This window comes from Filicampus tigris, chromosome 7, assembly GCF_054856515.1.
Source record: "Filicampus tigris isolate MCC_2025a chromosome 7, RoL_Ftig_1.0, whole genome shotgun sequence".
Lineage (NCBI taxonomy): Eukaryota > Metazoa > Chordata > Actinopteri > Syngnathiformes > Syngnathidae > Filicampus > Filicampus tigris.
In genome coordinates this window covers 9,420,854-9,439,450 of record NC_141223.1, presented here as the reverse complement: position 1 = coordinate 9,439,450, position 18,597 = coordinate 9,420,854, and the positions used below count along the sequence as shown (strand labels likewise).

The following is an 18,597-nucleotide window of genomic DNA, read 5'->3' as shown; positions in this document are numbered from 1 at the left end:
CAGAGTGTGAGAGGATAGTATGAGCACAGCCATCCAGAATGCCACAGATCAAGTTACAGAGCTGGTAAATATAGCAGACACCTATGACCTCCGCGGGTCACTCAACACTCAGAAGCATTCCAGTTTGCTTTTAGAGCACCAGCATTACGCTTAAGGTGAGCTAGGCCAAAAAACAAAGCAGCCCACTTTGCTAAAGTCAGCAGTTCACAGACGACATAATTCGATAAGAAAGGTTAGCTCACGTGGCATGTCATCCCTGGTAAATAATGCCATGGTACTACAAATAGCAGAGCTGCCGTATTTGTACTGGACTCAGACTTCACACCGCTAAGTAAAATGTGGTAACACAGACAGAACAGTGGACTAGTAGAGCACAATCTGTTCAGTGACACTGGTTGACTTCCAAGTCATTCTAATTCAAAACAAGTGTTGCCATAGGAAATAATGTGAAGTCACTGAATCAATGTACATAGCATGACTGAGTTCACGCATCTCTCTCTCTCTACGTATTTTTTCATCAAAATCCACCATTACTGTGACCCATAAATATTACAACTCAATTGAAAAAGAAAAAGATATATTTTTGAGAAAGAAGTCAAAAGAAACAACTGAGGTGATGTGCCTGCATGTTTGTGTGCACCCTGGGGATGTTGCTGTGTTCAGAATTAACCAATCACAATGAGACTCATTTAAATGGCAGTCAGCACACACTTGACACTATTTTAATGTGTTTCTATTTACCCACAAATAAAGTTCAGATGTTGTAAAAGGCAGAAATCCGAATGCTTTGTGCTAACAATTACTGGTATTTGGTCAGGGACATGCTGGAGTCCTTCCCAGGTGACTTCGAGCAGTAGGCAAAGTACACCTTGAACTGGTTAGCAGCCGATTGCAGGGCACACAGACAAACAACCAGTCATGCTCGCATTCACACCACTAGACAATTTGGAGAGTACCTCAACTTATATAATATATATAATATAACATATATAATGATTACATAATATAACATACATAATATAATATACATAATATAATATAATACAGTTTTTCTCAGTCGCTTTGGTACGTATCTCAGATCAGAATGGAAATGTGCAAAACAGTAAGTTGCATTTCTCAAAACAATTCGCACAAATAGCAAAACATCATGGTTCCGCTGCAAAAGCCATTTTCTATCTAGAAACCCTTCGCACATCTGTTCAAAGTAAATATTTCTGTCACTGAACAAATGAGTGCCGTCAAAACAACAAGTCAATTTATGTCGCTGTGTACAAGCCATAAGTCATTCAAATTGCTTAATCGCCAATATAACAATGTACTCTGGAGCCAGGCTCTGGTGTAAACTGCCGCTTAAGTTTTAATGACGAATTCAGTATTAAAATTGAAAGTTACATCTTCGTGTATGTGGAAGGTCGATTGCAAGAGACTTGGCAAGATTCACATTTCACTATGTTTGCACTGTAATTTGTTGACAAACCATCTCATTATGAAAGGAAAACACAGCACTGCATAGCACAAAGACAAAAACTAGTAATAAAAAAAAAAGTAGAAACATGAACATGGGACAAGTTTCTTAGGGTAAACTGTACATGCAACATTGTAGGAATTGCAGTGCAGTCTTCTGACTTTGGAGTCAAATTCTCATCTATACAATTACATTCACTTGCTATAAAACTGGTTGATTATTGGTTGATCTAATGCTTCACACGTTTCCCTTCGTTAGAAAAAGTCAAGATTCAGCTGGGAAAAAAAGTCTAATGCAAATGTATAGAAATATGCCTAACATGACAAATTGTTCAGCCATTTTGTATGAAAAGACATATGATGAATTAATGCCACAATATTGTATTGACAATTCAACAGAGGATGGTCTTTCACTTGTATCAGCAATTGATAACAGCAGAGAATTGGACATAGTCATTTGCATGTATGTGCCAAAGTATTTGCAACTTGTTCAAAGAAATGAGAAACTGCTTTTTTTGATGCGCACAAGTGACACAAAGATGTGAAGACTGAACAAGTAGTTTTTGTGAAATTCGATTAGGATCAGAGAAATGTACCAAAGCAACTGAGAAAAACCGTAATAAAATGCATTCCAGTTTAACACCACTCTAAACTACATCCATCCATTTTATATACAGTACTGCTTTTCCTTTTTATTGTTGCGAGGGGCTGGCTCTATCCCAGCTGACTGGCGGCTACACCCATGACTGGTCACCACTCACTTACAGGACAGCCACTCCAAACTCAAACAATAAACATACTGTTCAATGTGAGTATTACATCCATTTTCTAAAGCAGTTCATCTTTAGGTTTGCAAGTTACCTGAACTGTATCCCAGCTGAGTTTTGGCAAGAGGTCATGAAACACGAACAATACTGGTCGCCAGTCAATTGCAGTGCACATCTAGACAAACATTCATTCCTTGATAAATCTAACTTGCATGTTTTGAAAAACTCATGAAAACATGGGAGAAAATCCAAACTGCAAGGACCTGAGCTGAGTTTCCAACCACGAACCTAAGAAATGTGAAGCAGACGTGCTAACCACTAGACCACCATGCTGCCCACCACTACAACTGCAAGTTGGATATCAGGAGATCGTGAAATCTTATACCTAATGTGTAACTACTAGTACCCGTTTACAGTACTGATAGAGCAGAGTGTGTTTGTGTGTGTGTGCGTGTGTTTTACTGGGTGGTTGGACAAGTGTTTTGACTGAAATCGGGGTATTTTCCTATCCGAAAGAAGAAATGACGTGTGTGGAAAAGGACGGTGGCGATGTGGCGAACGGGCACTGGGCTAGGTGTTGTGTTACATGGCACACAGGAGGCAGATGGGACAACAGTTAAGCACATAACCTACAGCATGATGATGACTCGTGCTGTGCTGCCACTCGTTCAGATTAGTAATACAGTACTGGGTGATGTGACGTCCATTCTGGCAGTATTGCTGTCATGATTCCGTATCACGCGTGGAGAACACATTTTCTCGAACGTGCACAGAGAACCAGCCTAGCCCGGCTAATATCAGACTTGGGGGCGGGGATGGTGGCGCGAGTGCGTCAGGACTTAAGGCAACCACATAAAGTGATGCTCCACAAACTCATTCAACATAATTTTGAAGCTGCACAGTATTATACAGTAGTAGCTATCGCCAACTAGAGTAAGCCACATCCTGTTAGAAATATTAGCCAATTTTTCTAACTCTACGACACAGAAGTAAACACAGTTCTTTACAAAACTTTAGGGTACCAAAAACTGCATATGTGACCGTACAAAAAAAAAAGCTAGGCAAACAATAGCAAAGTGCTGTCGGAAAGCTCGAGCCCCACATTGTTTCGACGATTTGTGGAACTTTCAGACTTTTCTCTTAGTAGTGCAATTGATCGGCCGTATTTCATGAAAACGATCTCCGTTTATACGTGACGTGTGGGAGGATATGAATTCATTTAGCACTCAAAAGGCAACGTTTCCAGGGTTTTGAGGACCGGGCTTGGACGCCCGCTTCCATCGGCGCGATGGCAACCGTATTTACTCACCAAGCAGCGGGAGAAACGACCAGTCAGCAAAACGCCTCCCAAAAGTAGCTTGCTAGCGGCTTTGTGCTGCTTTCTCCACCGTTACATAAGTTGCAGTGGACGCTGGTGTTGGACGCAAGACCGCAGTAATGGGCGTTCAATCAAGCCTATGCAGGAATCCAGTCGTTTCTTCGATGCAGTCAGAGTTTCAGCGACCAAGTAACGGTAGTTTCTCTTTAATTGTGACGTCACACCGGCAGCCTAGCTCGATTGTGATTGGTTAACACTTCTTGGAGAACGTCACGAGTCACGGCGGCCAACGGCCTCCGACTCCGTCGTCATGACGATGAACGTAAACATCACAGATTTTTTTTCGCTAGAAAAATGATAACTAGAAATCATTCAACTTTTATTTGGTTTTACTTGTCAATCTGCAATCTGCAACTATTTATCACACCCTCTCACTATCAGTATACATTTAAACAGTAATTATTATAGTGTTGTCTGTGCAATTTACATGATTGATAATATAAAGTTAAATTGTATATTGTATATTTGTTCGGAAATGGCTCCAGCATTAAATGCAGCAGAGATGCAGCGAGCGTCGCTACAGAGAGCGGCAAGACGCTGATCCGAAAAGAAGAGTAGCGGGTATCTCAGAGAGATAGAAATGGCAGAAAGACAGGGAGACGAGAAAAAAAAAGAAAAGAATTGGGAACATGGAAATATGTATCCACCCCAAATTAAAATTATTTAAATGCTTAAGCTCTAGCAATAAAAGTTCCTGAATGTTAGATATGTAATTTACCTAAATTACCTAAAACACACACACACACACACAAATACATATGCACCCCCCACACACACTACATATATATATATATATATATATATATATATATATATATATATATATATATATATATATATATATTATTTTACAAAGGTTAGGGAATTGAAAAGTTACCAATAGCCAAGAACCAAAAATGACCCTGATATCTGCAAATTGTAGATGTCCCATACAAATGAATGGCAAAAGTGATGTCATTTGTTCTAGGCAAAATGACGTTGCATGGATCTGAAATGCTAACAGCGGATAGGAAGCATAAGCAGATTCTGTTTCCGCAACACATTGCCAGTCTAGCTGTCAAATGTTAGCAAGGCTTGCCAAAGTCTCGGTGCAGTTTGCAAGGCATCCAGTCTCGGTTATGAGTGCATTCATTTAGTACTAAAAACAGATCTCATAAAGCTCACATGTATAGGTTTTCCATGCATATGATTACTACAGTGGTCTTAGCCTGGACTGATAGTATCCTTTAATTGCATTTATGAAATATTTTATCCACGTTAATTCGTTTCTTACAATCTGAAATAAGGCTCCTGTGGTACTGATATTGATAACAGAAAATATTTCATTGAATATAATGAATTGGAGCAAGAATAGTATTGTTCATTTAATTCACATTCCTCAATGTGGTAGTGCAACGTGCAATTTCCGTTGGACCACTGTCAATCTAATTTTCTCCCCTCAGCCAACATTTGGAGGAGGAAGCGGCAGCAAATTCAAAATAAATTCAACTTCAGTTTACATGGCTGTGAATCTTTAATGTTACAGATAGACATTTTCATTCAAGCATTTCAGGGTTGACCCTATACATGGTTACAGGAGAAGGACAAAAATGAATATTACAGAGATATAAATAAACCAGAAAAAAAGGATTACGTAACAGAACGATGTGTAATGCAAAAAACATTTGGTCAAGTTTATTTATCAGAAATAGCACTAGAACTTTCCTTGGAAATGTATCATAATAAACATGCTTGAATTAATTTAAAAGACATCCACCCAGCAAATATTTGCACAAACCAGACTAACCTCTCATTCATTAACACAATGCAACTCCATACTTGGGTAGCATTTAAGTGTTGGACTCACTGTGCAGGAACCTGTGGTTCATGTTCCTATCATTCACTCAAGAATTCAAATATGACCTGCTCTAAGTAACCGCTATACTTTTATACTATAGCTTTATTAATTACATTTCCTGATATTCAAGAATAGCAGTGGTGTTATTAAATATGAAATACTGTATACGCTTATTAAGTTGTAAAGCAATTGGACATTATGGTGCATAAACAGTACAACAAAAATAAGCTGAGGCAAAGTGCTTGTTGTCATTCATGGGGGACATTAAAACAAAAGCCGCAAAAAATGTTCCCAGAACACAAGGACAGTAAGTTTGATTTGTGATTTGAATGCAGCATGTATTCATTCAACTGCACACAATCAGGAACATCATCCTCTGTTAATTGCCAGTTAGTGAGGTTGTTCAAATAAATAGAAAACCAAATATTCCACAATACCCAACAAAAAGCCATCTTGGGTGAAAAACAAAGCAGGCTGCAAGATGTAGGACTTAATAAGGACATTTTAATTTTCACTAGAGTGTACGGTAGTTTAAAAATGAAATACATTGACTTGCACACACAAATGCGTGATTTACAATCCCCTTCATAAGTATTAAAACAGTGAGGCCTTTTCCTTTGGATTGGATGAATACATTTATTGAAAGAAAAAAAAAAAGTTTCTATGGTGGGAAAGAATGTACAGTATTTACCTTACTGACCCGTGGTTAAGATATTGAAAGATGGAAATCTTAGGGAAGTGTACGGTGAAAAACAAATCATGGACAGCAGCAAGATGGGGGAATGTAAATCTGAGTATCGACAACGATGACGCAGCAGATTTGGAGAACCATTGGGGACATTCCCCATTCATGGACGCATTTAAAGCAACACCGCGTAAGGATTCAACCTTAATAAAACATTTCCATAACTCTTCTGATGAAACATTGACTTACAACTGGTTGAATGGTACCTTTTTCATGGCCTGAGGGGGTCTGTATCCCTTTTACTGCATGGCACTAGGCAATTTTGAGGCGGAAACCACATACCCCCCCCCACAAAAAAAAAACTACAAAAACTTTACAGCATGTCACTTCCCCCTTTCCCCATTCGTTATTAAGACAAAACATCATTTTATTATATTATTTAGACACAATTAGATTCACTACATCATCGCCATTCATCCTATACACAGCCATTGGAAACAGAAATGCAATTCAGTCCAACTGCAGGCGAGCGAGAGCTCAGGATCTCACGACAGTACACAATGTGCTGCGCCGCTGGCGCTCATGGGAAATGTGGTTGACTTCACTCAACACACTACCACTTTTGTCCACATGGCGCCGCCATAATTATTGAAAACTTAATGTTACGCAGTGTTGCTTTAAGAGTACAGTAAAAGGTGCATTTTTTTTGTAGTTGCTATCATTAGCTAACTAATATTTTTTGTTGGTCTTTTACAGCATTTTAAAGCTTTGGATTGAGAACATGTCACATGGCATAACGGCAACAGCCAACAAAACCAAGCTTTTTTTCATCTCAGTATGAGCACAATATATGAGGGTGTGCGCAGAGATGTTTTTTGGGGTTTGTGCCAGATTATCAGAACGAGTACAGGATACAACTGAGGATAAAAATTACAGTAAGCACACTTCAGAGTGTACTCTATGTAAAGTTCTGAGACAAAAAGGATCTGCTCATCTGTGAAAAACAAAAACAGGTGAGATAATGTCATGGCTTTAGCTTGCTGGCTCTAATTTTGATGAACAGCAGCAAAATGGAGCTGATCTGGAGCAAGTATACATTTTAGATTGTTTTTGTTGTTGTTTCGAGTAATGTTGTGCATCAGATGCAAATAAGTATCTAGTCATTTTCTGATACTTACATTTGGCCCCAACATTTTAAGTCAATAGCAAAACGAAAGGAATTGGCCTCACTGTACCAATACCTTTGGTGTTTTTACATTATTATTAATAACTCTGAAAAAAAAAGAAAAACATACCTGGCACTACTCCTCCCTAACGTAAACCAAATAAAAAAAGGTTATGCGTCCCTCAACGCTACAAGTAGATAAAATGGACGTCATGAGATTGAAAAGGCAGAGGCTTTCATTCGATTGGAAGGCGATTGAACAGCACAGTTTAGGTGTTAAACTTTGTGTCTGTGGATCTCATCCAATGGGTTTGCAGGCAAAGTGTTTTACGGAAATCCCACAGAAAAGAGATCAGACCGTGAGAGCAGACCTTGGTTTTGTGGTTATGGGCACATCAACCCTGTGACGTTATCCAGAAGGGACTCTACAAGTTTTCTCGCCATTAAAAAGTGTACTCTTCATAAACACCATTGTACAACTTCTTGAGTGTCTTTACTGTTTTGTTCCATAAACACACATCCCGAGATTGAAATCAAGTGTATGCAATTTACAGGAATATGTAAAAGATAAATCATCTATGAGTGCACAAAAAAACAACAGCATTTGGTGTCATGTTGCTAAATTCTTAAAATTTCATTTAATATCTGCATACTTGATTGCTTTTTCTCAAGAGTAAGATGTGATGACGATATTTAGCTGATTGAAAATCATTGTGGATATTCCAAGACTACATTGAGTATAAAGAATACAGTGGAACCTTATATGCTCCAGTTTTCATATATTAGGTTTTCACTTTTTTTTTTTTTGGTCTTAATTTTTCATACATCCGCACATACTAAAAAAAATACATGACTCGACCATGTTACACACACAGCCCCAACTTCATTGAGTGTTGCCAAGCAGACTGGGAGGTTATTTCTTGTCTTGAAAAAAAATCCATTGTGGATAGGGCTGCAGCTATTGAATACCAAGGTACACAAATGATTGTTGATTCGGTTCAGCCCTAATTGTGAAATACGCCGTCTGTTGAACCCTTTTTACACAATATAACCGAAAGATCTGCGCCAGCTAATTGACGAAGGTGAAAAAGGCTATGGAATTCATGAAAGAACTCAGAAAATGACCCTCCTCCTGGTTGTGTACACCATCAGGATTCTTCAATTAAGTTTCATTTATCCAGTTCATTTATTTCACATTGTTTTCATATGTAGTTATACTCGATAAAATATGTTTTTAAATATTTTGGGTGTCTGGAACATATTCATTGGATGTACAATATTTCCGATTATTATTCCCAAATACTTCTTTGGATTTCACACGATTCGGTTACAGTCAGACTTTCTAGAGCGTATTAATCACAAAAACGAGGTTCCGCTGCATGTCTTACATTTACACACGGCGCATCCCAAATATTTTTTCTCATTCTTGAAGAGAATTATGTATTTTTGAAAAACGAGTTAACATGTCTTAAATAAACACACTACTAAAGAACAAAATGGAGCAAGATGATGTGTATCAGATGCTGTTTAAGTCACAGTTGGGAACTTATGAAACAGTGCTGTTCTCAATGCTTTCTCAATGCAGATAATGCAGCATCACTCGTTTCACTCAGCAGCACGCTCACTTGATGGGTCAATGTTGCTTTTGCCACAGTTGGCCAATCAAGTGTTATTATGTACTCGCCGATGCAGCTGTGGTGCATTCATGCAGAGATAAAGGTGCAGCAGTGCCATCCCATCGGGAGCTTAGAGCTGCCTGCATGTTTGCGCTCTGGAACTGTCCTCCATTTCCTGCACCTCTTGGATGCCACAAACTAACGCTAAATACAGTAAATAAAGACATAATCCTCTCCAGAGTGTTGTCCCAGCAGCCTACTTGTGGTCCACTGTTGAGAGAGACCAGGATGAAACTCATCTTCCTTTGACTCTTCATTTTATCTCCCGAGATAATTTTAGCTCCCGAGCTATGAGATACAGTATATTCATCCAGCTAATCAGTCGGTCAGTCAAGAAAATGGCCAGCTGGAAGCCAGCAGTTCACTTGGTCTTGGGCACAACAAGTATCTCATCACCATCTTGGATATTGTATGAGTGGAGAGCTCGCGTGTTGTACTTGAGTTCGTCCGGGCCAAAAGCGCTGTTCTTGTCAATATAATACAACCTCATGCTGTTGGTGGACAGCTGCACCACCGATGTCAGCTGCTTCTTTAGCTCGGCCACCGTCTGGTCTAAACGGATGTTTAGCTGAGAAAAATACACATTGTGCATGCATTTTAGACATTAAACTGAATGTTTGGCTTTCAAGTAGGGCTGAACAATTTTCAGAAATAATATTCAGTATTTTTTGGGGACTTTTTTCATAGTTTGGCTGGTTCTGCGACTTGTACCCACGAACGCAATATTTATCAGAATGGCTTGTTTCAACTAGTGGGCGTGCATAGAACATATTCTTGGAAAAAATATGTTTGGGTTGACTTTTCTTTAACGGCCACTGTGCTCCTAGTAAAATAAAGTTAGTCTGTAAACCGCCTTTAAGGCATTTAAATGAAGTCAACTGTAAGTCAATTTGTATTACTGAAAACTTCCGCAAACTCCCGCAAATTGCAGCCTCTCCAATTTGAAAATTGCATTCAACTACATTATGATGTCGATTTGAATTAGATGAATTGTTCAGCCCTACTTTTAAGTGATGATGATTTGCTGTGACTATAATATAGTTTGGCTCCAAGCTTTGAAATCATGGTGCAATTGACAGACCTGTTCCACTTTTTCTTCACAATGAACCTCAACTTGTGCATGGCAGCGTGGTCGGAGATCGATATCAGCCAGAGGTTCCAACTTCCCATATTTGTTTACCAGACAATGGTATCTTCAAGAAAAAAGACACACTTATATAGAGAGTCCTCCGTTAAGATGGTCCCGACCTACAACGCTTTGTGTTTAAAAACTAGCTTACCTGCTAGCGTGTGTGCAAGCCAACCTCAGGAGTAAAATTAAGTTGTTCACTGTTTTTTTATATATTTTGTTTTTTATTGTTTCATATTTATGGCATACAAGTGTTTTTCATACAAACATTACTGTAAAGATGACTATACTACTGAGTTAGGAGAGGTTATTGATACAGACTACGCATGATTGAATAGATGAACTAATTGGGTCAAGTGAAAACTAAAAAATTTTGCCTGCAGGGATGCGTTTCTTTGCATGTTATTAGGGATAAGAGGTGTCTGTGTGTGTGGTGTTGGGAGTTGTAGGGTCACTAGGGCGCAAGCCCAATTAGCAATTCATAAAAACAACCAAGGATCTGAGTGTGTGGGACCCTGTCACTGGGGTGTGAATGCCTAATTAATACCACCCGTGTCTACCTGGAAATGTTTGTTTTGTTTGGTACACGGAAAGAGGAGGCAGGGTGCAGCTATTTCTGTTGACGCTAGATTTTTTTTTTACCATCTATTTGTCCAACACTGCAATTTTATTCCGATTCATTGTACAGTTGGAAATATAATTTATTGAAAAATTGAAATAAACACCTACAAACAGCAGTCATGGCTTCAAGCTTCCATCTTGGATTCAGCGTGTCAGACAGAGACTTGATTTCCAACCTCAGTGACTAATTTAGTTTTTGAGTCACACAACAATGCCCACCAAGTACAATAACCTACCAAACTGCATTGCACACTCATTCGTCCAGGGTAAGGTTGAACTTTTTAGTACACTTTTATTATTGTAATCTACAACTAAAATACAATTTAAAAAAATATTTTGTTTGGATCTATTATATTGCTATGAGGACTATATAAAGAACGACAAATACATATGTACGTACATAACATTGTGTAAAACTCAAGAGAATTTGCACAAACAGAGACTTAATCTACTGTCAGTCAGTTCACCAACAGCTACAGTCATCACCTCAACAGCATTCATAGTAGGGCTGCTTGATTAAGCGATTTTGAACCGCAAACGAATTTTCTGGATAAAACGATTTAAAAAACGTTCAAATCGGCACGTTTAATTTTTTTTTTTTTTTTTTTTTTTGGGTGTATCTAAGCCACCGTAGTTTTCTCTGCATTTCTGCTTCCTCCCACGAGCGCGAAGTCCGACAACAACAACAACAACAACATCCATGGCTACTGGTGATTCTGCTATTTGCTCAGGCAAGTGAGCGTTTAGTTAATAAATCGGGCAAAAATTCATCTTTAGTGTAGTATGTGCCCCGCATGTACAATACAACCTGTGAGCAAGTTACTCAACGTCTGAAAGGTGTCCCTTTTTTTCTCCTCTACAACGGACCTCTGGTCCAACCGGACTATGCATCCGTATTTAAGCTTAACAGTGCATTGTAGTATTGAGTGACAAGGTTTGCGTTTCAGGTCGGCCAACAGATAAGTGAATACAGGCAGGTAGGAAGAATAGAGGTCAGCAAGGAAGTATGTGTACCTGTGAGGTAGCTCCTCCTCAGGACAGTGCAAGTGGTAACGGATGAAGAACCTCTCAGCATCTTCTCTCTCACTTTCAGTTACAACACTTCCATTCAGCAGTGATATTGAGGGAAGCCTAAAGACACAATCACAACGTTTGTAAAGTGATGTGAAACAGTACTAATAGCCCATTGACAGATGTAGCTAAAGTGTCCCATGCATGCAGTGTTAAAAGAAACCAAAACCTCTTTTTACAACATCTGTTTTTAACGGGACTCACTGCGCTATCATCAGGCTGCGCCGCTCCTCATTGGTGTATGTCTGCAGTAAGGGGATGCCTTGTAATCGCACTTCTTCCAGCTTAGGAAAGAAGTTCAGCTTCTCAATATCTTCCCATCGATTAAGACCTGGTCACATTTAAAGGAGACGTACTGTGATACGTTTACTTTTTAATTGTTTGAAAGATTGCTCAGTGGTGGAAAATTTCCAGTAAATGTTTGGAAAGTTTCTGGTGAGTTTCCATCTGGAATTATGATGGGGAATTTTTGCTATCCTTCTACTCTACCCATTAGCTTACCATATATGAAATGTATACTCAAATTGCCTGTTCACTGTTTCTGGCATAACACTTTCAAAGTGTCACAGACAAATGTATGTAGTCCTCCGCAAAATAATGCTCATTATAGCCAGTTTAACACCACCCACCGCATTTTTGATTTAAAATATTTTGAATGGTTATTATTAGCTAAAAATGAGAATAGCATTTGGTAGGCTGGCGCCCGTGCGCTCGGCGTAAAAACGTGCATAACTTCATTTTCGTGGCAGCGCTAGTCTAGTCTGGCGTGTTTGGGGCCGTGTTGTGCCTCTTTGGGCGTTCCAGCAGTTGCCTTGCCCCCGACTCATCTGATAATTTGGCAACAGAAAGTAGTACGCGCTCGGCGTAAAATCGGGTTCATCGTATTTTTGTGTCGGGGCAGTAGACAAATTCAGCAAATTCTAAGTAAATATCACCAGGAGAGTTTCTGAGTAAATTTTACTTCTTTAGTGCAGTATTACTTTATTAAAAAAAGCCACTCAAGGTTTGAGGAATGTAACAGCCACTCTACCCGCTGAACCATGCCACTACTACTGTGTGTCAGTACTTTGCTGGTGCGACACGAGTTTTCCGACGGACACCAGCCATTCACTAACTCACAGTAGTCAATATTTCAGTACTGAATTGTTATCGCATTTCCCTCATCAGTTGTGGAAATTACATAATTATATGGCTTGCAAACATTTTGGGTCAGCCTGTATAATTTTTTCCAGATTGGGCACAAATACATTTCTGGACAGAAATGTAATTTCTTGCTGTGAGGTAGCAGTGCTAACTGCTAACTTAGCACTGTGCCACCAACCATGCATTATAACGTATAAAGTCACGTCCAGCTACAATGATTTGAGCATGCAAAGAGCCGTGAACCTGAGTTGTGGAGGTTGATGCTGCGAAGGTTGGGGAAGAGCCGTCGCAGGACATCTTTGCTGTCCTGTATGGACGCTAAATTGTTGTTGGCCATGACCAGAGTGTCCAGGCCAGGGAATATGGATCCAAACTTGCGTACTTCGGCCCAGTCGTGCAGGCTGTTGTCTGTGATGTGCAGCAGGCGGAGGTTGGGGCAGGCCACACTGGAGGCTCGCACGCCACTATACTCATTAAGGCACACGAACAACTCCTCAAGCCTGCAAGACGACTTTCATTACTCCATTTGTAGGAGCCACCTTCCGGCGCAGTGATCACAGCACAGCCATCTACTCATCACTTCAATACTGTACTGGCATTAGTGTGTGCCTTACTCCGGTATCTCGCGGGTGAGCAGCATCACAGTGTCCCAGGACACTTGTGTGTTGTTAAGGACGAGACGTCGGACCCGAGAAAAGGCTTCGGCGCACTGTGGCTCAAGTGTCATCCCTGCTAGTGGGTTGGAGCTCAGATTAAGGAAATCCAGATTGGGGATGTTTGAAACAATTTTACCGATCTGAAAAGAGGTAATGTTGGTTTGAGATTTTTTTTTTTTTTTTTTCCTGTCTCTACTTTATTGTGCGCTGATAAAAACAGGAGCGTAGAAAATAAACCTGAGCTCATGGACTACATGGGCGCCATTATTACAAAGACAACACACAACCTGCATGAGTTATGTGTCATCGGGAAATAATGAAAGTGAATAAATGAACAAACCCAGAGACAGCACCTCATGCCAGTCCTGCAGCTTGTTATGGGACAGGTCCAGCTCCATGACATGGGCACAAAAGGCTGCAATTTCACTCTGGTCTCCCGCCCTGCTGATTCCACATCCGTTCAAAACCAACACACTGGGCAAGTTCAGGCGGTCTGAAAGACAGATGGAAAATGACACTGGTCAACATTCAATTTTAAATCAGAGATGGCTTGATGTGCCCCTAAACGTAGTTTTGAACTGTAATTTACAGAGGTGGGCATCGACAGTGTGCCAGTGACCTTCCGTCAGTATTTCATGTCGGCCCAGCCTGTCCGAGTCGTCGGCGACAGCCAAACGGCGTCGAGAACGGACTTAACAATACTATGTCACACACAGATATCGATAACTTATTAATATTAATGACTGATGGATTTCGTAAAATGTATAATACATTCAAATCTAAATACAACCATTTTTCATTATTATTATGTATGGGAACTCACACCAACTTTAACGTGCGTGTTTAACCTCACTTGTGGTCAATCAGGATATCGGACATTCTTGCATTTCACAACAGCGTGAGCACGGACAATATCATATATTAGGAAAAACAGCTCGCATTTGCGACCATTTTGCTCACAGTCTCGAGCACTACATTGTGTTCTTGCTTCTTCCTCCAAATGGACAAGGTCCCAGAATGGAACGTGCTTCCATTTTATGAATAATCAGGATGTTTAAATGTTAAAACTGAAAAGCATTACCACTTGCTTGAGAATAATGTACGCGATACGCAATTTAAAATGTCACCATTTCTTCTCCAAAAAGGTTGGATATGTGAGTGCACATCAAAATTCAACACATTCACTGAGGTTGCTGACTGTTAGAATTGTTAGTCTTCTCTCATTTGCTTACCGTTATGTTGTTCATTACCCCACTTAAACATGTTGAACACGTATTTAATTGTCTTACGCTCACCACATGAGCAGTTGGCTTACTATGAACAGAGTGATGAGAAGAACACAACATGCACATACCTATCGATTAGATAAAAGTTATCCGGCTCACCTTTCATGGGGGAGCCTTGGGGACAAGCAGTGGGCACCACCACCACCACCCCCATGCCAAGCCCTCGACGGCACGGAAAGTTCTCCGGACTGTACTTTTCATTGATCACCTCCACAAAGGTTCGGCCATCCTGGCACACCGGTGACTCCATTGCTCTTTCTTTGGAACAGTTTCCCCCTGTTATGACCAGGATTACAGAAATTATGCAACAGATATTAGCGGGTCAAATCACTCACTGATCACAATAGCTGAGCTAAACTGAAACAAATGTCTTTTTAGGGTGAATTATTTGTTCTGCAGTAGGGATGGACCGATTATCGGCCGGGCCGATTATCGGCAACCGATATTTGTTTTTTGGGCGAATATCGGCATCTGCCTTTTTTTTTTAATTCTGCTGGCCGATAATAAATCAATTTAAAACTGTGGACATCAAAACAAAGATATGTGAAAGTTTAACATTTCTGTCACTTTGAAATTTTCATTTACTATAGAAAACTACATGGAGCTATTATTTAAGTTTTCGTTATTCTTTTTAAGACATGCTGACAATCTTGGGTGCTCCCTGAACTTTTTGTTAGAATTTTATAACAGAGATGTATATTGTCAAAAATGTCTTATGATGATTTAAAAAAAAAAAAATCACCATTATGCAAACCTGAAACATTGTTCAATAAACATGCTTAAAGACGTGACAACAAGGTTAAGAGTACATTTTCTTTAGATTTTGATGCCAATATTTTCCTTTTCACTGAAAATGATTATCGGCTCCAAATATCTGTTATCAGCCTCCATGACTACTAATAATCGGTATCGGCCCTGGAAAAAGCATATCGGTCTATCTCTATTCTGCACTGCAGCCCCACAGTACCAGGGGGTTTGGGTTGTGATCTGGGATCTTGAATCACAGCACGGGCCTGTTCTATGCTCTCCCTGTGCCTTTGTGGGTTCTCTTGAAGCCCTCCGCCTTGCTCCAATGGTCAAACATAACGCAATGAGAAAAAGGAAGGCGGTTTATTGTGAGGTTGAATTATTGTCTCTATGTGTCAGCCTTGTCAACCTTGAATGGTGATCAGTGAAGGGTGGTGTACATCACTTCTCACCTTAAGCCATCTGGTAGGGGCTCTTGCTACCCCCTGTTACCCTGAACTGGATAAGTGGTTTGTATAATGGACGGATCAATGGATTATCATACTCAGAAGCAAGGACAAGCTTTAAGTGCCACTGGCTGACATATTTTCAGTTAAACAACTGTCAACTCTTCTGGCCTGTACAGACCAATCACAGTTACTGTACATAACTCTATATTAGCAAGCAAACAAGATGCCATCCCATTTAAATATCTGTGAAAAATCAAAACAAAACTGTTGATATTCCAAATGATTATTTTAAAATACAACACTGTTTATTTACAGCACTATAGCTTCGCTACTTAAAATGGTGAGTGTGAGTTGTGAGGCTGTTATAATGCAGAGTTTGAATCAGACTGCTCTGGAATCTGCTCTAGAAAGCAAGGCATGCATTATGTAGAGGCCCATCAGATCCGCAGACAAAACAAAAGAAAGGATCTTGTTACAATATCTCATTTAATAAAATGGCCTGCTGGTAAATTGTGGTAATGTCTGAAAGCAAACTGCTCCTTCTCTACCAATGGAAAGTAGTGCTTTTATTGCTGTAATTTTCATGTTCTATTTTATACATTACATCTTAAAGCAGTAAGGTTAATCTCAATCAGTGGTTCTCAACTTCTGTCACACTGGTACTTGTATTTTCTTATTGATGCCAAAGCCTCTATCCCACGGAGGGGCGAACATTTGCGGCTGTTGGCGAAGGTAGCGAATGCCGTCAGTGCAGTTTACATCAGAGTTCATTCAATGTCATTCAATGTCTCAAACGTTCGCCAAACGTTCGAGAGACGCTCGCCAACAGTTTTTGTGTTTTTTTCAAAATTCCCTTGCGACAAGAAAAGTACAGGCGAGATTCAGCATTTGCCGATTACCATGACTTGGATGAATAAGAATCAACACAACATTTTATTAAAAATCTGAGGATTAGCTTGACAACCGCATGTACAAAAAAGAAAATGCACTGGTAAAATTACATACCACAATTACACAAAATACAGATAAAATTTCACATACCTTTGGCACTGATATCTTTTAATATAGTGTAACATCAACATTTTTTTCATCTTTTTAGGAAATTAAGGATGTACACAAGTGCAGCAATACCAGTTATAGCGGTTTAAATTATGCTTTAAAAAATGTCATTGACATTTGTTACATAAGCGGCCGTTTAAATGCCACTGAAAGTTGCGTTTGCACCATGCTAGTTTTCTTTTGACCGACACTGCTATTCAAATTGGTTTGATGTACTGTACCACCAAAGCATATTATAAGTCTAGACATTCATAGCCAGAAGCTGTGTTTGTATATGAAGTGGCAGTGTGGCCACGGCACGTAAATACATGTATTGTTACACTCTACTGGGCTGTCATAAGATTTCAGACGCTGAAATGTCAAAACATTGCTATTTTGCAAATAAAAGGCAATTTCGACATGGAACGCATGTTTTCTATAGGTGTTTGTGAACCCATCCACCAGCTGAGAATGAATTATCTAAATCACTCCCGACAATTACTGAAATGTTTGTCTCGATAATATTCACATAATATTATGTGAAAATAATATTCATTCCCCAAGTTACGCCAAAAAGGATCTTACCCCAAGAAACTTTTCTTTCGATTTGACCTCGTTCACTGCTTATTGTCTTGTTCTGCTACTGTGAACGAAATTAAACATGTAAGTGACCATCCTTCCTATGAACACATTTGTTTTTCATCAATTTATCTTTTTTGGGGGCTCATACACGGACAGTTTTGTGTTTTTTTTCCCTACTGCCCTCAACAACAGTGGTATCATATTTAATCTGCAACATTTGTATTTTATTTATTTTGTAGTTACTGGGCAAGGGATGCAACTGCTCCTCAGTTGGGTGACAAGATATGGCGACAAAAAGGAGCAACACGACAATAAAAGTTCTAATTTCAGGGATGTCAAGACAAAGGGTTTCCATTTTGTGGTGGCCGAAAAAATGTTTACGTCTTCACAATTCACAAGAGCTGACAACGGCGCTTTTCTGTGGTTTAACCGAGTCTATATGGCGCGTACATTACAGAATTGGCATCAATTTGAATGAAGCCCGCTTTTTAAACAGACCACTCGTATACCCCGCATCTTGTAATACTCCAGTTGTGAAAGGAGGATGACATGTTTAACTGATAGCTGAATACATGTTTACAAACGGTAGTTTACGGTCAAATCTCTCTTTTGACGCCTTATCAGCAGCTCGTTATTCCGAGATAAAAAAACAAACAAAAAAACAACGAATGGAAACAACATATCACGAATAATACATAGCTAATGACCTAATCCCGAGAGAATGTCTTAATTGGTTTGTTTAAGGGTTGTCATTCTACGTACCTTTAACACCCACTTTCAGTGTCTCTTGACGAAAAGAAACATGCCAGCTGACTCGTTTGCTATTCCCAGTATCGCGGAAGTGACGTCAATTGTTGTCTTTCGCGCATTGGTTACAGATTTGGAGAAAGTGTCATTATGTGG

The 18,597-nt window shown here is 39.6% G+C and overlaps 2 protein-coding genes across 4 annotated transcripts in view; both read right to left on the bottom strand.

Annotated features, from left to right (window-relative positions):
• The window catches only part of usp2a (ubiquitin specific peptidase 2a), a 36,371-nt gene extending 32,627 nt beyond the window's left edge, over positions 1-3,744 (bottom strand). Inside the window, exon 1 of one of the 2 annotated variants that reach the window (XM_086035092.1) lies at positions 3,541-3,744. The gene's annotated coding sequence lies outside the window, so the exon portion shown is untranslated. The remainder of the gene's footprint in view (positions 1-3,540) is intronic. The other variant, XM_086035089.1, reaches the window with a different exon arrangement.
• A 1,359-nt stretch (positions 3,745-5,103) lies between these two features.
• On the bottom strand, positions 5,104-18,597 carry tbcela (tubulin folding cofactor E-like a). 2 transcript variants are annotated; one of them, XM_086036411.1, is made up of 9 exons: positions 18,457-18,597; positions 14,978-15,154; positions 13,946-14,085; positions 13,551-13,732; positions 13,180-13,436; positions 11,998-12,124; positions 11,737-11,853; positions 10,054-10,165; positions 5,104-9,540 (listed from the first exon to the last, which is right to left on the bottom strand). In XM_086036411.1, the coding sequence occupies exons 2-9, from the start codon at positions 15,126-15,128 to the stop codon at positions 9,334-9,336; spliced, it is 1,293 nt and encodes a 430-aa protein (XP_085892537.1). In that variant the 5' UTR covers positions 15,129-15,154; positions 18,457-18,597; the 3' UTR covers positions 5,104-9,333. The 2 variants fall into 2 exon arrangements, with proteins under 2 accessions (XP_085892537.1, XP_085892538.1); XM_086036412.1 differs by lacking the exon at positions 18,457-18,597 and having other exon boundaries at positions 13,933-14,085; positions 14,978-14,995.

What these genes read in the sequence shown, in the direction of transcription:
- tbcela (XM_086036411.1), bottom strand. Translation starts at nt 15,128, where the DNA reads ATGGAGTCACCGGTGTGCCAGGATGGCCGAACCTTTGTGGAGGTGATC. An exon ending in CTCACCCGCGAGATACCGGA is followed by an intron (nt 13,437 to 13,550) that starts GTAAGGCACACA and finishes GTCGTCTTGCAG; the next exon opens with GCTTGAGGAGTTGTTCGTGT. An exon ending in CATCAACCTCCACAACTCAG is followed by an intron (nt 12,125 to 13,179) that starts GTTCACGGCTCT and finishes AAATGTGACCAG; the next exon opens with GTCTTAATCGATGGGAAGAT.